Source organism: Macaca thibetana, chromosome 4, assembly GCF_024542745.1.
Source record: "Macaca thibetana thibetana isolate TM-01 chromosome 4, ASM2454274v1, whole genome shotgun sequence".
In the NCBI taxonomy this organism is placed as follows: Eukaryota; Metazoa; Chordata; class Mammalia; order Primates; family Cercopithecidae; genus Macaca; species Macaca thibetana.
In genome coordinates, this window is record NC_065581.1 from 67,394,344 (window position 1) to 67,418,610 (window position 24,267).

Below are 24,267 nucleotides of genomic sequence, written 5' to 3' on the forward strand. Positions count from 1 at the left end.
TTCATAGACTGCATGACTCAAATTTCACCCCTTATAAAGGCTAAACTTCCTTAAGCATCACACACAAGGCTAATTTTCAATGTTTTCATTCCTTCCCTCTTAAGGGACTATTTTGTAACACATGGTTCATTTATATTGCTCTTCTTTGAGTCCTCTCCAAGTTCTCAAAACAAATTCAGAGGCTGAAAACTTGTTCAGAACTCTGATATCGAAGCATCTAGTTGCTGAGTGTTTTAGAAGGATTACTTTACAATTCCATTAAGCTCTAGAGAATGCCTATTTATGCATCCCTTGGGTTTTCATTTGGGGCATTCCTTCACTGTGTAGATAGGAATTTTCCTATATAAGGATAGGTGACTTAGTTACAAAGTTGTCCAGCTGTTTTATGAGATTGTATGACTGTTACACATGATTATGTCATCACTGTATTTCCTTCATTGCAGTTTGGCATACCAAGAATCTGAGGTTGTAAGTCATAAAGTCATACTTTTTTTAAATGGAAAGAACATATACAAATATTTACTTCTCAATAGTCAAAAGTACCTATTTTATTTTTTCTAGAAAATTCAGAATTGCTAATAGGCAGCAATAAATTTCTTAGTGTAGAAATAGCTATTAAGATGTAATATAATATGAAATATTATTAGTTCAGTATTTTTACCGGTTTTGGAAACATTGGATGTTATCATCATCAAATTTAAGTAAGTTGTGATTTTCCTCTTTCAGATTTCATATAATTCAGATTGGGAAAAGTAGAACATATCAGTAATTAATCATATGTGTATAAATTCTACAACATTCATATGACTTAAAGTTTTTTCTTGGACTTGAACATTCATTTGTTAGCCAGAGAGAAATAAGTTTGTTTAAAAGGTACAGAAATGTTTTGAGTTTAATGTCTATTTGTGAACATTAGTAGATAAAATCTTATAAAATTTAAAATATTTTTGTGTTTCACATGAGTTAAAATGGAAAAACCATAAACTGATTTATATATTTAAGAAACTAAAGTTCTTATAGTAAGAAACGATAATGTCACTATTATTGCCTTCAAAGAATGTATTCTTAACAATTAAACTACCTAAAAAAGGCTCACATAAAATGGAATGAAAGTGAGAAGCTGCAATTCATTTACAACTTATCCATTTTCTAGTCTCAAGTGTACATAAACTTTCTAAGGAAAAGAGGGTAGGTTCTCATTTCTGAGGAAAAAAGGAGTAGTTTTTCACTTGTCTTGTTGAAACACAGGACAGAACATTAGTAAAGAGTTTGCAGAAAGAACTATAAGATATGGTTCTTGCCTCTAGGGAGTGTGTGATATCTCCTCTTACGGGCAAGAAATGAAGACAAACTTAATTATAATTATAATTATAAGCATAGAGTTAATGCTTTAAATGTTTAGGGGGACAAATATAAGGACAAAATCCCTTATATTTGGGATGATAAAAAAATCTTGAAGACTGTGGGATTTAAACTAGGCTTTGAAGACTGAAGAGACTACTGAGAGTCAGAAATGAATCAAGTTCTGGGGAGAGGAAAGACATCCAAGGGGAGGGAAGGCCCTAGGAGGTTAAGACATGGAAAAATTCAATCAATATAATTATATGAGATAATTTATATCTGAGGAAAACATTGACAACCCAATTTATCCATATTCAAGGTGGCAGGCAGTTTGATTTTCTCTGATGCTCACAAATATTACATAAGCCCCTGACAAAAATTTTGAAGAACTGATATACAATTTTCCTCACAGCATCCAGATGGCTTAAGTTCTAATGAAAGTCTATGGTCATTCAAAATACGTAATAGGTCTCTCATATTATATCATATAATCAGAAAGGTATTATTTTTCTTTAGACTCCATTGCTCACATCAGAACTCCCATTCTTTGGCCAGGCAGGTAATTGTCCAGATATATAAGCCTTACAGAGTAGAGATTACATCCAATTGATTCATGTTTGTGTCCCTCATGGTACCTGACACACAGTGGTGTTTAGTGCTAGTTGAATTGATATGATCTTAAGTTTAAATTGAAGGGATATTTGAAATTTATTGGTACAGCTACTTGCATATTTTAGGCAACCAAGAATTTCTTTTCACCAGCACTTCAAAAAAGAAGGCACCTTACTTTTACTCTTGTACTAGATCTTTTCACCAAAGAAGACTTAAGGACAAGGCACATGTGACTACCCAGTTTCCAACAATGATAATTATTCTTATAATACCACCTTACATTTATGAATGTTACATGATTTACAAAGGAATTTTGCCTTCTTGTATCAATGGTACCACAATGACTTCTATGATGTAGTACTGTATCACCATTTTATAGATGAAAAATAAGGTTCAATGACATTAAGTAATTCACCTAAAATTTCAAAAATAATAAACAGTTGTGTCTAGAATTCAGTTCTTCTGTCTCCAAATCCAGAATTAATTTCTACTTTATTATGGCTAATTGCACGTAAATTATCTTATCTTATTATGTCTATATGTCATTTACTTTGATAGTAGTGAGGTATCAGCTAAATGTACTACTTAGGAGCCATAATAAAGCAAATGTTCTCATAAAGCAATGAAACTACAGTGTTCTGTTTTGATAATTACTTGGGTCAATCTAATAGGCATTGATTAATCTGCCTGTATTGTTGCATAATATATTAGAGTTTTCCTTTTTCCAATCATTCCTTTATCCAGTGAATCAATCTTATAAGGGACAGCAGAGCTTTTTGCCTGGTAGGGTTGTGTGAATGTATCTGTGCAGTGTACACTGCAGGTTTTCAGAGTGTACAAAAGAAAGGCATGTAAGCATGTATTTCAGTCCTATCTTTAATCTTAATTTGGCTCATAAAAATGCTGTGAGGACTAATTAGTTATTATACTTAGGTGGTAGCAAATGTGTTGCTTTTATAATAGTTGTAAACCTTCAAATAAGCATGGCCTTAAATTTATGAATTAGAGAATTGACCTTAGTAGTGCATGATGCTTTGTTATACTAGTGCTTCAGCATAACTTTATAACAACTCTAAAGATGTTTCTGTAGGCTGATTGGACTCTATGTATCATAAAATAGCATTAAATAGTCAAATCCTCCTTCTTAGACACAATCAGATTGTAGGATATAGTTATAATCTCAATAATAAACTTTGAAATCCATGTGAACCAAGGAAGAATAATTGTGCCAACAGATAAATCATTACTTTATTGTCATTTCAATTCTTTCAACTTAGCCACAAATGCTAATTAGAAAATAAACATGGTAGCAGAAAAGCTAGTTTATGTTATTTTATGTGATTCATGTAAGTTTCCTACATCTTGTTCATTATTTTATTTAGGTCAGCCTTACAATTTCATATGACACTTTTTTTTTTCCAAATTAGGTGACATGTTTATAACTTTAGACTAAAGTAATAAAATATTCAAATAATTGACTCAATTCCTTTCACCATGGCTATATCTAAGTAATTTGGAAACAATCATAAGTTCAGTGGAAAATGTTAATATGAACACATGTGGTGATGCCATGTAGAATTAACATCTGGTTGGTTGAATATGAGACTGAGTTGACCAGATGTTTTGTGTTCAAGTTATTTTTCTTATTTGAACAATCTCAACTTCTTCTCTCTACTTCATAATTTCTTAGTTTCAGCTGTTCTCCCTGGAGGCAACCCTCCTTCTTTCAAAGGTTAACCCCTTCACTTGTGCTCTTAATCCTCCCCTAGCCAGCCTCCTCTAAGACCTTGATCCACCCATGATCCCCCTGCTCTTGGGTCTTCAGTGCTCCTCTCCACAGTATCCTGGCCTCTTACTCTACAAATATATACTTAATCCTTCCCTATTATAGAAACATTTTCCCCTAGGCAGTCCCCTTTACTCACAAACTTCTTAAAGGAACAACGTTACTGTCCACTTTTACTTCTTCACACATCCCTTAGCCCATTGAAATCTGACTAGGACTTCTGGAACACTATGGAAATTTCTCCCTCATAGTTGCCAGTGACAGCTGTCCTATCTTCAATGCCACTGCTGACCTAGGTGTTGCACTAAACTTCCTTTGTGAACCCATTTCTGTCTGTCTCTGTCATACCATGCCCATCTTTTCTGTCCATTGGAATCTATGTATCCTAGAAAGCTTAGTACACATGCTACATTCTACACTCAGCTCTCACTAATGTCCTTCAGGTTTCCTTCTTTTTTTGGTGGTCTCTGATCTCATTCTGACTTGTGTAGTCTAAATGTTCTCAGGCCTCATTAATATGCAGATTTAGATGATATTATATTAACATCAATGCATAAATTGATATGACTTCTACTTTCTACATACATAACTGCTTAAAACCTACTCTTGTTATTTCTGGAAGCTCCAAAATTGATGTGCACGTGTTCATGTTCAAAAGCAGATATGCTTTTTTTCTTGTTTTCTAATTTTCTTATCAATGCATGTTGCCATTGCCATTGCTGGGAGTTCTCTGCATGAAAATGCTACTCTGTGAGACCCAACCAACCTCTGCTCATGGCTGCTCATTCTTGGCTCACAGGTGCCAGAGTTACCCTGTGGCTTATGATTGAGTGAGATGTGCACATGTGCTTTGGAAGCTGGTGGCAGAGATCTAAAGATCCGTTCTCTAACTGTCCTCTGGGCCCTGAGGTAGTGTATCTTGGGCACAGAGCCTCACAGAGTGTTTAACAAATATAGTCCTATCAACTTCTGGCTCACCATCATTTGTGAGGTTCAAAAGCCAGTAGAAGCCAGGCACGGTGGCTCACACCTGTAATCCTAGCACTTTGGGAGGCCGAGGCAGGCAGATCGCTTGAGCCCAGGAGTTGGAGACCAGCTTGAGCAACGTAGCAAAACCCTGTCTCTATAAAATACAAAAAAATTAGCCAGGTGTGGTGGTGTAGGCCTGTAGTCACAGCTACTCAGGAGCCTCAGGTGGGAGGATCGATTGAGCCTGGGGAGGTTGAGGCTGCAGTGAGCCCTTATCATGCCACTGCACTCCAGCCTGAGTGACAGAGTGAGACCCTGTCTCAAAAGATTAAAAAATAAAAAATATGGATACTAGGCAATTCTCCCTGTTATCCTCATGTTTGCCTCTCTCTTCTAATTTATCCATGATAAGAATATAAAGTTTCTTTTGGTTAAGAGGGTTATATCAAGAAAAAATATTTTATGGTATATTGTCATTATTATTTCTATGTTCAGCTTTGATGACAGTGAAAGAAGAAATTCTAACAAAGTATTTCATTCAATTCCCAAATGATAATAAATACTATATGCTAAACCCTGAGAATTTAATGATGAATAGACACAGTCCCTGCCATTGAATTATTTCTGTTTGGAAGGAGAGGCCAAAAATGAGCTGTTATGGAATATGATAGCAATTTTTAGATATATGTATGATAAACTCTGAGAGAACAGATGAAGCCAGGAAAAACTTCATAGAGGAAGTGAAAAGTTGAGGTTGAAAGTGTGAATTTACCAGGTGAGCCAAGGGGCCAATGTGTGTTGTGGTAGTTAGAGGGAGCATCATGGTAGTTTTAAAGGTCAAAGCAATTTGAGGACTAGTGAGAAATCCCATGTGGTTAATGAACACAGGTGAGAAGAATGTCTGGAGGTAAAGAATACTTGAAAGTGTGGGCTGTTCTGAAAGGTCTTACTTGTTGGCATGAGGGGTTTGAACTTTATTCATATTAAAAAAAAATGGAGGTGTAGTAGCAATAGCATTACATGCTAGGAAAAACCAGCTGAGTGCATATCCATTGGGAAAATCACAGCTTTCAATTAGGTCTAGGACCTCCTAGGCTGATCCTAAAGCAACAGTTGAGCTCTCAGACCCAAGGATACTTCAGAATATAGAGGACCTTTTGGGAGCAGGTTTGGGTTTAATCCAGGGTTTAAAAGAAACCTTTTCTGGCTAAGGGACACCAGAAAAAACTAACCTTCAAAGTATCCTCATTTCTAAAGAGCAGACTGTCTAATTTATCCTTGGTTTTTGTTATCTGGATGGCATCCAGTAGGGGGACTTGTTTTCAATGGAAAGTCGTTTACGGTGCCACATTGAACTAGTGCTAATCAGATCAAGCGTGAGATTATTAGAGAGTCATCCAAGCTTTGTTTTCCCATTAACAACCTATCTGCCTGAATCCCCTCAGCAAACACAAAAGGGCTAAGATTTCAGAGTCTCTGTGGCTGTGGAGCTCCAACATCATCACCCAGACTGGGAGGAAGGCATTTCAGACAAACCCTCTATAGGCCCTGCTAGCCAAATTGCTTGTAACTGACAGGTGATGGTGGGTGTCAGCTGGGAAAGAAATGACTTGCTATAAACTCCAAGCATCTCTCACTTCACTCTCAGGAAATGTAACTTGTATCATATTTCTCTTCCTGGAAGATATTCAGCAAGTCAGAGGCCTCACTGATACTTGTAAATACGGAAGTTCTTCCTAAACCCTGCCTCACACTTATTCAGAATGGCAGAATTAATTTGGAAGCCAGTTCTTGATATTTAAAAATAGATTTTTTTCCATTTAGCCATTTGATTTTATAAGCAAAATTAAATAAAGCTTGGTCCTGTTAAATAAATAAATAAAACTTGGTCTTGTTAAATATGATCTGGAAAATTCACTCTAGCTCTATCAAAATAGCACTTTGCTTCAAGGCTTATGCTTTGAGCTGGTTGAAGAATTACCTCCGGAACCACTGTAATCAGTAATTACACTTTTTAAACACTTTGCTATGTAAATGTATCTCACACTCAATTTTTAGAACATCATTTACGAAATGAAATTTCTCTAGAATAATAATGTCATCTTGCCTTTCAGTTTATGAGCACTGAAATTATAAAAGTTTCTTCATCTTTGTTCTTTTTTTATATTTTAGTTATTGTCTCACATTCCTTATTATTTATTTGAGCAGAAGAACCAACAGATTACCAATTCATGGTAATCATGAATTTTTCTTCCTAATCCTTTCTTGTTTTGTAGCTTGGTTTTATCCTTGCTTTTTTGTATATTTGAAACAGAGCTATTACTACACAGAGATGTAACCATATTACAAACTGTGTTTCTTTTAGGAACACTGAACAAAAACGTCAAATTTGAGCTTGCTATACAATGAAATTGCTAATTACTTAATATACTAAGAAGTAAACAAATCTATGAGCTTCATTATTGTCTATTTTTCTTGACAACAACCCACCAGGGCCTAGTCATGGAGAATACATGCAACCTACTGTCTGCTTCTATCTCCCCATAAAACAACTGTCAATAAATATGAGCATGTACTTTAAAACAGTGAATTAATTTTAAAATTTTCTGCTTTTCCCCGGCTTTGTCATGCTTACAATGTTAACCATCTGGAAGGAAGTATGAAAAGCAAAGTTTATCCTCTTAAGGCAGTTTTTATTGGCTTCTCATTAATTGGACAGCCGGGAATGTTCATTATTTGTTCAGTTGATACCCTCTGTCCCTGGGAGACCAGATACTTCACCTTCATTAAGTTAACTTTGTAGATAACAATGCCAGGCCCTGATTTCACAACTCAGGGAATGAATAGAATGCAAGTTTACTGTATACCAGGAAAACCATAATGTAGGATTAGTGTAAAAGTTTCTCTTTCTTTCCATCATCATTTGAGATAGATGATCATTATTTTCGCGTTTTAAGAAATTACTCATCTTTTAGTTAGGTTACTGTTCTACTGGTTTTCTCCCCAAAGTATTAAAATCCCAGTGTATTATTTTTCGTTAGGAAAATATATACAGAGGTACTATTTATCAGAGCACTTTTTACCTTTCTTCACATTACCTAGTTACTAGTATACATACTGTTCTCATAATTTTCACTACTACTTCCTGAAAGTTACACTCATCTTGATGGAGTCTCACTCTGCAGTGGCCCCATCTCCGCTTACTGCAAGCTCTGCCTCCCGGGTTCACCCCGTTCTCCTGCCTCACTACAGGCGCCTGCCACCACGCCCGGCTAATTTTTTGTATTTTTAGTAGAGACGGGATTTCACCGTGTTGGCCAGGATGGTCTCGATCGATCTTGTGATCTCGTGATCCGCCCGCCTCGGCCTCCCAAAGTGCTGGGATTACAGGCGTGAGCCACGGCGCCCGTCTTTAAATTACACTCATCTTTAAGGAAATGCTTGGTAAACCACGGCACACGTTTACCTATGTAACAAACCTGTGCATCCTGCGCATGTACCCCAAAACTTAAATAAAAATTAATATTACAAAGAAAAGAAATGCTTGGTGAAAACTTCTAATTTTTCTAGAAAATGATCTAAGGAATAGAGAGAAAATGTTCCTGATTTGTTTTCATCTTCTTTAGCATGGTTATCTTTTCCAAAATCCAAAAGGCAGTAATTTCTATTTTGAAGTCATAACTGTATGTTTTGTGATACTTCCTGATCTATGCTCAAAATATCATTAGAGGAAGGAACTGTAATAATTTACCTTTCAGGGCTACTAGTCACCTAGGATGTGCAGATGTCAGAATAAATACTTTGCTTGGAGTGCAAAATATGATTAATTGTTGTTGTTAATATTATAGTGTGATTGTAAACATTTTATTTATTCATTTATTGAAATTAATATATTTACTTATATCTCTCCTTAATACTTAGGAAAATAGAGACATTTTTCCCCTCATAGTGCCAAAATATTACTTTTAAGTCAGGTTGGTAATGATGAGGGAAATTTTATTCTTAACCAAAAAGATACAAGCAACCTGATACATTGGAAAAAACTAACCTTGGAATTAAAAGTCATGAGTTCAAGTTTCAACCTGACCTCTGGCAGAGTAAAGGTGAGGTAGTTATTTAATGTCTGCAGCTTTAATTCCTCATTTATGAAGTGAGATGATTGATCTAAATTTCTATCAAAGTCCCTTTCAGCTTTAGGAGTATAGAACTACAGGAAACCATGATGCGTGGTTTCTTATGACTAACACATTTCCAAGGACTGGAAGACTTCTATGAAGACACTTTTGGTGAAATCTTGGAGCAGCTATTATATTTTGCTTCAGTCTGTAGAGATTTTAAACTTCTTTTTGAAATTAAGAAACTGATGTGTTTGTTAACGGACTTCTTTTTCTATCAAAGTTTTTGATTAACCTGCTTTAGAATCACATAGGATTTGACTTTTCCATCTGTTGTTTTCCTGATGAATGCAATATAGCGCAGTCTCATAAGGCCTCCGTGTTAAGGCCTTATGCAAGATAACATAGATTTTGTGCTGAATACAAGTGTTGAGCACCTACTAGGACTGGTTATAGGCATCATTGTGGATTTTCATGAATGGAACAAATTTTTGTGAATGCTTCCTATATGCAAGGTACTAGTCTAGATGCTTGATTTACAGCCACAAGTCTTGCAAGACCCTGTTTTTGTGGAAATCACATTCCACAAAACGGGCAATAAATACATAGACCAATAATTCTTAAAAAGTCAGGTAGGCACAAGCCTATGAAGAAAATAGAACAAGGTAATGTGTTAGATAGTGACTAGGGTGAGGACAACCTTAGCCCATTCAAGGGAAGTGATATTTGAGCTGAGACCTGAACAATAAGGAAAAGTCATCTAAATCAAGGGTGTCCAATTTTTTGGCTTCCCTGAGCCACATTGGATGAAGAAGAATTGTCTTGGACCACACATAAAATATACTAACAGTAATGATAGCTGATGAGCTTAAAACAAATCACACACACAAAAATCTCATAATGTTTTAAGAAAGTTTACAAATTTGTGTTTGGGCTGCATTCAAAGCCATCCTGAGCTGCATGTGGCCAGTGGGTGGCGGGTTGAGTAATCTTGATGTAAATGAAGACCTCTGGGAAAGACTGTCCCAGGAGAGGAAACAGGAAGTACAAAGGCCCAAGGTCTCAATGAGCCCAGTGTGTTCAAGGAACAAAACTCAAGTCATTGTGCCTGGAGCCTGGGTGCCGCACAGAGACTGGAATAGGAGATGATGTGTCAGAGGAAGGCAGGAGTCAGATCACATCATACCTTATGAGTCATGGTCAGAGAAATGAATCTTATTCTAGGAACCATGCAACACTTTCAGAAGGTTATAAGTAAGGGAAGGACCTAGTCCGATTTTAAAAGCTCATTCTAGCTGCTATGTGCGGGCCAGACTGTAAGGAAAGGGAAAGAAGGAGGACAATCAGGACACTATAACAGGAGTCCTGGGGAGAGATGGTGGCCACTTGGACTAATGTGATGATAGTGGAGATGGAGAGAAGTAGCCAGAGTCAAGATCTGTTTTGATGATAAAAACAGTAAGGGCTTGGGGCAGTGGCTCATGCCTGTAATCCCAGAACTTGGGGATGCCAACGCAGACGTATCACTTGAGGCCAGGAGTTTGAGACCAGCCTAGGAAGCATGGCGAAATTCCATCTCTACAAAAAAATACAAAAAATTAACCGGGCATGACTGCACGTGCCTGTAGTCCCAGCTACTCAGGAGGCTGAGGTGGGAGGATCACTTGAGCCTGGGAGGTTGACGCTGCAACGAACCATGACCATGCCTCTGTACTCCTGCCTGGGTGACAGAGTGAGACCCTGCCTCAAAAAAATAAACCCATAAAACAAAACACAAAATCAGTAAGACTTGATGATGGGTTAGACAGGATGGGGGATAATAAAGGAAAGGCATGAATAAAGAATGACTTGCAGGGATTTGGGTGGAGCACCTGAGTGAATAGCCATGTCTTTTATTGAGATGTGGAATCCCTGTGGAGGGATGTGCTGAGGCAGCAATACAAAACGTTCAATTTCAGTTATTTAATTACATGCCTTTCCCCTCCACGTGGAGTGCCCACTAGGGACTTAAGTATGTGAGTCCAGGGCACAGGAGAGAGAAATAGACAAGGTTTATCTTGGTTGCATCTCACATCCCCTCGTTTTTGGAACTTTCCTCCCAAACTCCCACTGCCTTAAGGTGACACATTTGCTGCCCAAGACTCAGCATCTCATCTTTGTCTGTGTAACTCAGGAGAGCTTCCTGCTCTGGATTTGTTCTTCTCTCTCTGTGTCTTCCCTCTTAAAACTTCTTTGCTTCATAGCAGTCCCCACAGATCTCTGCTCTGTGCTGTCCAAGGTGAGAATTAATTATTAGACAGTTTGTTAGTAACGTGTGACTGACTTTTTGGGACTATCTCAATATTAACAGAGCTTGTGTTTTATAAACACAAGGATTTTCCAGACAGGAAGAAAGCTCTAAAAGTAGACAATGAGGTGTTTTGGCTTGTTAGTGAAAGCACTTCATAGTTAGGAGGAATATTGAATGTACAGTCTATTTAATAACAATTATACAAATATAGAGTGATCAAATGCTTCCTCTATCTCATGCCAAGATCTTTTCTGTAAAACAGAAATCTTTTAGATTTTATTCTATCTGTATTTCCTAATGGTTTTAAGTGAATTTTGACCAGAAAAAATTTTTCATTAATCAAGTAGGAAAGAAAATCTAGAGAATGAAGTTAATATGGAATGTGGACAAATATAATTCATTCTTAATGTCCTATACATTGGAATTGCTTCAGGGTTAATAAAATGTGATTTTTTATCCAACTCCATGTATATTACTACCAGTAACTTTGTAATTAGCTATTCCGTTTTAAGTAAGTGGACGAAATATTGTCATAGGTATGTTTTTATTTGAAGGTTTTTTGTTTTTTGTTTTGCTTTTTCTCTTAAGGCTTCAGTGATTTACTTATTATAAAAGCTATAGGTTGGGAGTTCTAGACTTTTGCAACTTAATTTTTACCTACCAAAATAGAAAAAATAATATTTGTTAGTGCCATTACCAGTTTTTAAAGAATTTGCCTCACCACCAGCATATTGAGGCATATGGCCTTTTTAGGTGTGTGAGGGGGTACAGTAGGTGTCAATTCTCCCTCATCTCTCTCCTTGAAGAATATAGGAATAATTTATTGGTCACATTAGAGGTTAGGGTTATTTTTCCCAAGATGGGAATAGTTGCAATTTTAAAAAACCTGATCATCAGCACAATTCATGCTCCTTGCAAAAACTGAGAAAGTAGAGAAAATGTAAAAAAAAAAAAAACAAAAAACAAAAAAACCAACAACAAAAAAACACTTCCTTAATCTTAACACCAAGAAAGAAACATTTTAATGTTAAGATTTTTATGAAATAAATGTCTTTTGGGGTCAAAGCCTCACTGTCAGTGGTTCTGAGATCTGGACACTGCTTGTACTATAATTAGTCATTTTTAAGGAGCCCTATTTCTGATCCCCTGGTTACTTCCCCAACATTTCGTATGGTTTTCTTCCATTTTATGTTTAAACAGAGAGCTGCTGTACGTAGAGCATATCAGAGAGCAGATGCAAGCTACATTTTAGATTTCTACAACATTGAAGTGAATTATAAGTTCAAAGGAATCCAAGATATATGAATTATAAGGCTTCAGAGATACTCCAGATTACATCTAGAGCGGCTCCCACCCTCAGAGGCCAGTGTGAAGTGGACTCCCAAGCAGCAATTTTCCCTTGACATGCTTGGAGCATTTCGACCAACTTTAGTTTGACTGTGTGATGTTTAGTTAGTCATATTTTTAAAATATTGATTTTATAGTGAACATTTTGTTAATCTGATGTACTTGTGCCCTCATTGGCCCATGAATATTTAGATGACCTTAATTAATGTGTAGAAAGAAGGCAATTTAAAATATAAATTACACTTAACTTTCACTGAGTCTGGGCTCTTCAAATGTAGGTCAGTATTAATTTATGTGGATAAAATTTTCATTTATGACACTGAACTACATACAATATGTATAAAATGGAGGGAAGGCAGGACATATCCCATTGAGAATTTCTAGTCCAATATATATATGTATGAATGAACTTAGCAAGTAAGGATCAACGATATTTTTCTTAATGGGAGTATCACTGAATAAGCAATGGATAGGATTTCTTATAGGAAATTACACTCAATTCGAAATATTCAAGCATGGATATCTTAGACATAGCAAGCTGTCATTATATCTCTCTGGTAATCCAATATGGCCTCTTTTATAACAGAAATTTTGGCAAGACCCAGAGAAACTATTCTGTGTCATGTTAAGTGTTTGTGCTTGTGTGGTATAAACAACAAACATGGTTTGTAAGAGTAGATTTTTTTTTTAACATTTTATTTTTAAAATGCAGAAGTTTTTCTTCAAATAGCATAATCTTGGCAAGCAAAATCATATTTGGTCTTAAAAGCACAATATCAATTTCTGAAAGGGAAATATAGTAATTATAAGGATTTTCATTCGTTATAAACTTAGATTAAAAAATCAATTATTCCTTAAATATAACTAAATTTATTTCAATGTATAATTTAAAATAAAATTGTTATGTATTAATACTGATAATACTCTTATTTTTTGTCACAGCAGAAACTACTCATGAGATGCAAAAATATTTTCAGTTTTTGAACTAGATTATAAATTATTGAACAATAATTCTATTTAGTTTAGTTTTTTTTTTTTTTTTGAGGTGGAGTCTTACTCTGTCACCTATGCTGGAGTGCAGTGGTGCAATCTCGGCTCACTGCAACCTTCACCTCCTGGGTTCAAGCAATTCTCCTGCCTCAGCCAACTGAGTAACTGGGATTACAGGCACGTGCCACTCTGCCTGACTAATTTTTGTATTTTTAGTAGAAACGGGGTTTCACTATGTTTGCCAGGCAGGTCTGTAACTCCCGACCTCAAGTAATCTGCCCGCCTCAGCCTCCCAAAGTTCTGGGATTACTGGTGTGAGCCACCACACCCGACCTCTGTTTAGTATTTGTTTATTAAACATCAAAGTGTCATATCAAAATTAAGTATGTCTCTGTCTCTCATTTGCTGGATCACTCACTCATTCAACAAATAGAGTGCCTTGCTGGGACTGGATTTAGGTTTTGTGAGTGATACAAAGATATGTTAAATGCTGTCCTTGCTTTCAAAGAGCTTTCAGTCTTAATAACAGATGGACTGGTGACTGCATTACTATCATCCTAAGTAGAAAATGAAGAGAAAAAATGTTTTTATTATCTTTTGCTTTGTAAGAAACCACTACAAAACTTAGTGGCTAAAAATAACAATTTGTTATTTCTGAAGGATTTCAGAAAATCTACTCCTCAAAAAAAGCAATAAGAACATAGGCAAAATTTGTCAAAATCAATATATTCTGAACTTTTTAAGGGGCTTTCACAATCTAATGAGTGATTATTTAAAAAAAAAAAACATTGAATCTCAGTAAGACTAGCAGGCTTTATGGCATTTTAATTTGTCCTATTCATTTGTCCTATTCATATCCCTGTCTCCCCAACACAGGGTAGGCTTGAAAACCAGTAGCTTCAGAATCACAGTGAAAACTAGCTGCCTAGCAGCTGCTGGAAAGGGAAGAAAGAGTGTGAAGTTCATTAAAAGCTCCATTTTCAGGGAATTGCCATTATTTTTCCTGCCTGGTAGTTCCCTAAAAACCCCAATTCTTGGTTGGTCTTTATTTAACCTGATCAGAGCTTGTAAGAATCGCCTTTTCCTCTGGACATTAATTGAAAATAATCAGTGGCAATTGTTTAATATTGCAACTGCCTGAGGCAGCAGTTATAATTGGAATAAACAAGAATCTGATCAAAACAATTTTTAAAGAAAAAATGGGGGAAGAAGACATCCATAGAGGGCCCTAGAAAGCTCCAACATATTTGTAGGACTCCAGACACATGTTTCTATGTTACAGGGCTGTGTGAAAACTCAGGAAAGGCCTGAAAAGGCCTTAAACTCTTATCTCTGGCCAAACTCAAAGCTTTGAACAAGCAGAACACGAAGGCTAAGGTGATTTATAAACTGCCAGCCTGAACATTTAAGGTATTTTCCATCACACACACACACAGGCCTTTGGCAAAGGCTGGGATGCTTTTAGGTCAAAGGTGTTTAACTATTCAATCATTAGTTGACTACTAAGCTAAATGAGCAGAGGCTGCAGGATTCACACATGACGAAGAAGACACACTTTACAGAATTTTTCCAGGAAAGTGACTAAGCAAATAAAAAGCATCTACAATAATGACAACAAATAGCACCAACAGCAAACCATTGATAGGTAGAGTCTCATTTCCAATGTTGCCATATTATATTATTTTAAATGTCTACTTTTCAATTAACAATTATAAGATATGCAAAAAACAATGTATGTAAAACCATACACAGATAAAAGAGTGGCCAATAGAAACTGTTTCTGAGGAAACCTAGACATTGAACTTACTTAACAATAACTTTGTCTGCTATTTTAAATATATTTAAATAACTAAAGGAAACTGTAATGAACTAAAGTATGAGAATGATGTCTCACCAAATAGAGAATATCAATAAATAGAAATTATTAAGAAGCAGCAAATCAAATTTTTGAGTAGAAAAGTATAAAACAGAAATGAAAAATTTATAGGAGTGGCTCAAGAACTGATCTCAGGTGGGAGAAGAATCCAGGAACTTGAATATAGTTCAATTAGTCTTCAGAACAGGGGGAAAAAGAATGAAGAAAAATGAACAGAGTCTCAAGACTGTGTGATACCAGCAAGCATGCATAATAGGAATTCTAGGAGTTGAGAGTAAAAAAAGACTATTTGAAGAAATAAGAAATGCAAATTACTCAAATTTGGTAAAAATTATTAATTTATATATTCAGGAAGCTCAACAGACTCTAAGAAGGACAAACTCAAAGAGATCCACACTTAAGTCACATGATAACCAAACTGCCAAAAGTCAAAGAGAGAATTTTTACAGCAGCAAGAGAGAAGTAGTTGACCATGTACAAGAAGTTCTCAATATGAGTAAGCTGACTTCTCATCAGAAACAATGGAGACCAGAAGGCAGTGGGATGACATAGTCAATGTTTTGAAGGAAAAAGACTGTAAATCAAGAATTCTATATCCAGCAAAACTATCCTTCAAAAGTGAAAGTGAAATTAAGGATTAAAAAACCCCAGAATTTGAGACTAGCGCATCTGCCCTACAAGAAATAGGAAGGAAATTCCTTTAAGCTGAATGAAAGGAAACTAGACAGTAACTCAAATTCAAACAATGAAATAAAAAGCACTGGAAATAATTACATAGATTAAATATAAAAGCCAGAATAAATGTGCTTTGTTTGTGTCTCTTTTATTTTCTTACCAGATTTAAAATACAGTTGTATGAATACATACATATATAAAACAATATTAGAAATCTTCATTGATGGGAATATAAAATATAAAGATGTGATTTATTTGTATGACAATAGTACAAAGCAAGAAAAAGCTAACAGCTATATAGAAGCAAAGTGAAAAATAAAGCTAAAATATCCACGTTATATTTAGCATGGTCTTCAGTTGGGACTAGGAAATCAGTATTAGGAACTCATTTGCAAGAATTTAATATGATAAAACTTCTTTGGAAAATATTCATTTACTTATTACTAGTGTTCTTTAAAATTCTCTGTACCTCTCTCTACTAACCAAGTCAAGTCATACCATTTTATTTCCTTGATAAATCTCTACTGTTTGTCAGACTGCAGTGAATTCTGAGATTTTCTTCTGTTGAATATCTTGTTGAATAAGGAAATGTCACAACTTAATACTGTAATCTCTTCACTCATTTTTATATACTCCAAGCTTTAACAACACTGTACCAGAAGATTTTTTTAAAAGGAAAGAGAAAAGTGCTTAAGTTACACATTTACTGAGAAAAATATGACTGAGATATTGCATTACATAGAACTTTATACCTAGATTTTCTTTTCTTGCAATCCTTAGTGTCCTCACAAAAGTTCTTTGTTTTCCTCCCACAGTAAGGTATTTCCCAAAGGCCTTCCTGAGGAGTACTCAGTAACTGCCATGTTTCGAGTAAGAAGAAACGCCAAAAAGGAACGGTGGTTTCTGTGGCAGGTTTTAAACCAGCAGAATATTCCACAGGTAAAGTACCATTAGAGTTGTGCTTATTAGTTTTCCTTGTGTGATTAAGCCAGGTGAATTCATTGAACTGTGTGCACAAATTTGCGAGTAGATCTAGTGTCCAAATGTTCTCCCTTTAGAGGGATCATCAACAAGAAAATGCAAGTATTCTCGTAGTTAGGATGGTCTTGCTGAGATCCATAATATGAGAGTATAGTGGATAACAGAGTGTTAGTTTTTGTTTTTATTTTACTTCTAGGTCCATATTTTGTTTAAAGATGCAAAACTGCCTTCTCTTCACAACTGCTTCATTAACTAATTCCTTCTAACTAACACATTCTTCACCTTCTGTCATCTCTAATGTTATATATTATTTTTAAAGCAGTTCATTGTTTCATTGGACAATTCTTGGTGAATAAAGAGTTGAGACTTAAATATTTATCCCATCAATAAAAATTTTATGGAACACATGCTATATGCTAGGTAGTGACAAGAAAAGAGATCTGAAAAACAGAATTTGTATTATCAGGGAGCATAAGGAGTAAGGAGATGACATCTAGGAGAACAACATAATACAGCATAATTATAATACAGTGGAACAAGTGCAGTGGTAGAGTTAAGCTTGGTGTTGGGTGTGGTCAATGGGAGCACAGAAAGGACAGTTCACCAGAATTGGGGAATGGAGAGAGCAGGAATCTAGGAGAGCATGTAGAAGAGATGGCATTTGGGCTGAAAAGAGGGAATGCTGGCACTCCAGGGGTGGGAGAGGAACCTCAAAATTACTTACTGGCACCATACATTAGTTTTTACTTCTATACATGTCCATTGAAATGTTTTAAATCTTCACTGATCTTTTAATCTGTTAATACAGCTACAATTTTATGATGAGTAGATCAACCAAGAGTATGTCCTCTATAAAATGTGTTTTCTCTGTACCTTGCAAAGTGTCAATAGTGAAAGAATTGATCTTAATTTCCCTACTTAGGGAAATGATCATATTCTTAGTCTTCTTAAATTGGTAACCTTAAATTCCTGTGTTACTAATACAGAGCAATAATTTATATATACTTATAAAATTTTATCTATAATATACATAAATTATGTATATATAAACTTATAAATGGTTTATATAAACACACACACACACACACACACACTCTTAGATGTTCTCTTAGGAAGGGGCATATTACATTCACCAGAATGCCCCATTTGTAAACTGTTTTGTAGTGGTATTTGCTGTTCTTTTATTTTAACAAACCAGGTGGACACAAGTGTCATCTAAAATATTTTACTAAGTGCCTCAGTTATACTAATATGCATCTTGAGCTTTTCTTTGTGTGCTTTAAAAATTTTGAACATTTATTTTTAAAACATTTAAAGATACTTTACATTTTTGCAGATTTCTATAGTAGTTGATGGTGGAAAGAAGGTGGTGGAATTTATGTTTCAAGCCACAGAGGGAGATGTGTTGAACTACATTTTTAGAAATCGAGAACTCCGTGCTTTGTTTGATCGTCAGTGGCACAAACTTGGCATCAGTATACAATCCCGGGTCCTTTCACTCTATATGGATTGTAATTTAATTGCAAGGAGACAGACTGATGAAAAGGACACTGTGGATTTCCATGGACGGACAGTTATTGCTACGCGAGTTGCAGATGGCAAGCCTGTGGATGTAAGTTGTGATGTTGGTTGTGAAAGAGAACTAACACTTCTAAGTAAAAAAAAAAAAACTTATTAAAAACATCCTCCTTTTATTACTGTGTAATAGATACCCTTCTCATCAGTTTTATTAATTTAATTAATTTGCCATCAGATGTGTGAAGAACAGATATGTTATTTCCAACTATATTTTCACATATATTATTTTAACTCCATTTTATACCCATTTTCTCCAGCCTGGGAATTTAAAATAATTAGGTCATGCCTTAAAAAATTAGATTATTAAAAGTAAAAATTGAAAATATGATACAAAATATAATATTGGTCTTAGCTCATATGTTTTAAATAGAAAGGACTGAAAAAGCCAAAGTTTAAATTAAATGGTTCCAGATTAGCTGCTATTTTCATTCAAGAACAATAGACTATTCATCCTTAAAATAGCAATTACTTTGTATTGCAGACTATTTTTTATAAGCTTATAATGGTTTTTCAGGGTTCTATTGTATGGAAAAACTCACTAAATAGTAGGTCATTTGAAAGAGAAAAATTGCCTAGTAAAACCCTTTTGGATAGAAAGTTCCTTTAAATATTACATTTGAAGCTAACATGATATAGATTTATTATTGATTTCCCTAGAGAACAAGGTCTATAATCTTAAAAAGTTAGATATATTTAAATTTGATGGCTGCACGTTTTCTTAGTTTATTATGTATAAACAGTTTATAGTTTATTTCTTAGAGGTTTTGCAAGAATGGAATCCAGTCTTGGACCTCAGCTTAAGAAGATAGAGTGTTCTATGTCCTGTGTCTCATTAACTTCTCACCCAAGGATAGAATTGATCCTGGGCTGGGCGCGGTGGCTCAAACCAGTAATCCCAGCACTTTGGGAGGCTATAGTGGGTGGATGACGAGGTCAGGAGATTGAGACCAACCTGGCTAACACGGTGAAACCCCGTCTCTACTAAAAATACAAAAAATTAACAGAGTGTGGTGGCGGGAGCCTGTAGTCCAGCTACTTGGGAGGCTGAGGCAGGATAATCGCTTGAATCCAGGAGGGGGAGGTTACAGTGAGCCGAGATTGCGCCACTGCACTCCAGCCTGAGCGACAGAGCAAGACTCCGTCTCAAAAAAAAAGGGGAATTGATCCCACAATTTGAGGCTAAAGAATATCAGGTGAATCCTTATAAAAAGGATATAGGTGAAAACCATGGTATTACAGTGGTTTCATAATTTAATGTGGATTCTTGGTTCATTTGAGGATAAACCTGAAGGCATGTCACAATGATGCAGTTATTTTTGGAGACAGTTACTGTTTGAGTTAAACAAACAAAATACATAGTTTTATAAAAGATTCCTGGTTCTACTGAAACTTTGAGTGGATTAATTTTTCATCATCTCTGTACAAGCTCTGTGATTCATAAGATCTGTTATGGTGTGAAAATGTGTTTATTTGGGCTGTGTGTTATTGAAAAAAAATTCTCATGATTGAGTTTTATTTCACATATCCCACCTGTGTGTTTTTGTGAGAAAGTGACAAAACTGATATGAAGATTTTTTTTTTTCAAATCAACTCAGCATTTTGACAAGCATCAGTACAGATTTAACCTTACTCATTCTCCTTCTAAAGCACTGTATCAGTGAAGTATTCTGAAGTAATGAATGAATAAACAAAGCATAAACTATTCTGACTGTGGTTTCAATGTCATGGAACTCAATTAGGTTGTAATCCTTTGAAAATTGATCATCTATCTTTAGTTAAGTAAAACAATTAATATGCAGGACCTGGTACAATGGATGGTACATAATAGGATTTCAATATTTATTGACTATTTTGATAACAATGGTAATACATAAGTTTTAGTTAAGAACAATACTAATTAATTGGAGTTCTCATTCTTCATTCTACATAATTCATATGTTACTGCGGTATTTCATTATACTATGTAAGACAGTGTATTTAAATTTTATAAATAAAAGTTAACCTTAATAACCTTTCAAAAAGTTGTAGAACATAAATCATTACATTTCATTTAGTCTCATGATTTTGCATTGTCTGCAAATCTTAGGCTGCTCATGAATCTATAAGATGTCTGGAGTTCTTAATGCATTCTATGAACTGAATTGATTTTGTTCATCTGAGGTGTAAAGTAAAAGTTGTAGCTTTTTCCCCCCCTTTTTGCTTTTAAAGTTGGAGTAGAGATTCACCACAATCACAACTGCCTGCTTTCTATTATTATAGGTTAATTATTATAAGATTAGAGTTGGGTCTTTCTATATACAGTACCTATTGACCTCAAAGTAATGCATTATTTGATACAACATTTCAGTGCTTAAAGAATTCAAACAACCAATTTAAGAATTTATTATATTGATATTTTATCAATAATCAGTACTATTTACTTTTTCTAAGGTGGTGATTTGATCTTGCATTTAAAGGCATGATTATACTTTCCTTGAACTACATTTAATTTCATGTCCAAATGCCAAAAAAAGAGAAATCTGCTAAGCAAATAGATGGAATCAATTATTTTTGTAAAAAAGTTGTTAGCCTTGCTCAGATTATACCAATATAATATAAAAATCAATAGGTTTCAGGCAGAATTCATGAAATATAGATAAATTTTTTTTCCTTGTTGGTAAGTGAACACCTATTTCAGTGCCTCAAATAGGAGTCTAGAAGTACAAATAAAGCCCTTCTCATCATGTGTTCATATCTTTGATTTTACCTTTTCTCCAATTTTTAAATTTTGAAATGGCCTCATTTTGTGGGCATTCTTTATTGTAGTGTAAAACAATAGCTTTTTAAAAATAAGTTCTTCTATGTTATTGTTTGAAACAGCTAGCCAAGGTTTGCAATTGCTTTCATTACCTGATTTCCTTTATCTATAGATCCATCTCTATATCCAACTCTATGTCTCTCAAGTAGTCCATAAAACAGTGAATCCTACATTTAATAAAAACATTAAAATATCTACCAGTAATTTATTTATATTAGCTTCCTTTTTATTTCCGATTAAATTACTGTAGTTCTTAATTGCCTGAATGTGATTCTCAAAAAACTAAAGATGTTTCTTATTATTAATTTTTTAATAGATTGAACTTCACCAACTTAAAATCTACTGCAGTGCAAACCTCATAGCTCAAGAAACATGTTGTGAAATATCAGATACTAAGGTAAGTTAATTTTCTTTGCATATGAAGAATGAAGAACGCTGATTATCTTTTAGTGGCATAGTTTGTAGAGTCCAAATGTAGGGTGGCACTGAGTGTATTCTGCTGAAACCAGGTGGGTAATTTATTCCAAGTAAGAAAGCCTTCATGGTGCTTTCTCATGGTTACTTTCAACAGTTTTAATCCCAGCACTTCACCCTTAATTTTGAGGATAATATATCCTCACTTTGAACTCATTATAACTTAAAAAGAATTTATGCCTTTCCTCCTAAACTATGTTCTGACATCTGCACCATTTCCAGTTACGGAAGTTTTAAATCTGTGATCATACTTGGTTCTCACTTATTTTCCTTTTCTATCCTGTCACCCATCCTGGCTAGGTTTCCTTTGACATAGACTTTTCATCCTCATCTTCCATTTTCCTGTTCCTGCCAAAGTGCACCTTTACCTCATGTCTGGGACATCAATCATTGTTGGATCAATTGCCTTCCCCGTGTCCTTCCCCTTTACCTTGCAGCAAAATCAGAAAAGTCTGAGTCACTGCTTTGTATATTCATTCACTCTCTTCCAGCAAACACTTGATTCAGAAACGCTGATCTTCTAAACACGGTGCTAAGGAACAGGGTTAACAAACATGATTAAGGCACATTCCCTACCCTCTCTTTGTGTCTTTCTCTTAAGTGACTCCTGTTGGAAACAAAATATAAATGCAGTTCCTCAGCCTCTCATTCTAAATATTCCTAACCTAACCGTACAACTGTTACTTTCTTATACCAATCTTTCATTACAAGAAAAACACTAAATTCAATACTTTCTATATCTCTCAGTATAAGATAGCCATGTGTGCTGTCTTATATTACTAGGTATAATTATGTTTGTTTTTAAATTGATTTAAGTACAATTCAGACTCAGTAAGGGAAGTTTTACCTTGATACACTTTTTTATTCCTAATGCTTCATTTGGAGAAAGTAGACAATCATTGTTTGATTTATTGACTTACCAACTACTAAAAGAGATAAATGGGACAGAAAGATATTCAAAGAGGGCTAGTTCTAAAAAAAATTATAGAAAGAACATATGAAAAGTGAAAATAAAAGGTAAAAATGCCTTTTGTTTGGATCTTAGATTTCATAAAAGTTCTATACTTGCCATAGAAAATTATATGAAAATTTTTTCAATAATTTATGATTCAAAAATATTTTTAACTTTTGTAGCTCACTTTGGTGAGTGAAATAAGAATGTAGCCAAGTGACTTAAAGCGTAGCTAAGTCTTTCAAATATTATATGTTTTGCTTTTGTAACTTGGCTTTATAAAGCATATCTCCAATCCAGTTCATGTATCTCATTCCAAGTAAAATGCAAGCCAGCCAAATATCTTTCTATAAATATCTGAAAAGATAATTTAGAATGCCAATCTACAGACGTGAAATACCTAGACTTCCTGGAGCTACACGTTTAAATCTTAAAGATGTTAATTCTCCAAAAATTTTGTTTTTAATTATGCTTTTTTGATGTAAGAGTTTTTAAAATAATAACTTTCTCTGATTGAAAAGTGATATAATGATATTTTGATATATCTAAATATTGCATAATTGACCAGTAATCACTGCCCTTTATCATTGTATTAATATAATAGAAACTTTCCAACTGATTTATGAGGAAATTGTTTAAGAAGTATAGGTGATGAATTGGGTGGAATGGTTGGTAATTCAAAGCAGTGACATGATCTCACACATTATGAACAAAAGATTTTTAAATCATATTTTGAAAAGATTATTTGGGAGTTAGTTTTAAAGAATAGAAAATAAGGTAGGAATTTATCTCTAACTATGGAAAAAATAAGAAAAGACTGTATTTTTTGCTGACAATTATTTGGAGGGGATATCACCATTCATTTAATGACTAACAAAAAATAGAAACATACTACCTTTTATGAATATGAATGTACAGTTGGAAAGATAAATAATTATGTAAAAGCCATTTAAATGCATGTGCTCTACTTCTGATACCAACTGTATTTATTTTCTTTCTTGTTGCCAAATGTTTTGAACTCAGAAATTTTTAATGTAGTTGCTTAAATATCTAATTTTGTCCTGAAATTTCAACTCACACATGTTTTCTGGTTCTCAGTATTTTATAAAACATTTCAAAGGCAACATTTTTAAAAGATCACCTATAAACATGCTTCTTCATATCTATTAGATTTTCAGTTATCTAAAGCAGTTAAGTTTCATGACTCTAGATGTAAAAAGAATGAAGAACAATTATTAAGAGAAGGATGAAATCAGTAACATTTGTTGAAAATAAATGAGAAATGTGGTTAAAGTTTTAAGGGCTAAAACTGAATATGTGTCAAATCAAAACCAGAGGTTTTACGAGGAGAAGAGTCCTTACTTGTATGTTTGGTGTTGCCTCTGGGCACTTTTTGTGGAGTGTGGACAGGTTTATGGTGAAGCCTGAGACATACTTTTAAAGTTATTTAAATCCTCAGTTTAATATAGTGACTCGGTTATCCA

The 24,267-nt window shown here is 34.7% G+C and overlaps 1 protein-coding gene across 4 annotated transcripts in view; it reads left to right on the plus strand.

Annotated features, from left to right (window-relative positions):
* The window catches only part of COL19A1 (collagen type XIX alpha 1 chain), a 336,630-nt gene that overhangs the window by 41,210 nt on the left and 271,153 nt on the right, over positions 1–24,267 (plus strand). For all 4 annotated transcript variants that reach the window (XM_050789707.1, XM_050789711.1, XM_050789708.1 and 1 more), the window contains exons 5-7: positions 16,817–16,940; positions 18,319–18,594; positions 21,674–21,754. In XM_050789707.1, coding sequence (XP_050645664.1) covers positions 16,817–16,940; positions 18,319–18,594; positions 21,674–21,754 — 481 coding nt within the window. The remainder of the gene's footprint in view (positions 1–16,816; positions 16,941–18,318; positions 18,595–21,673; positions 21,755–24,267) is intronic.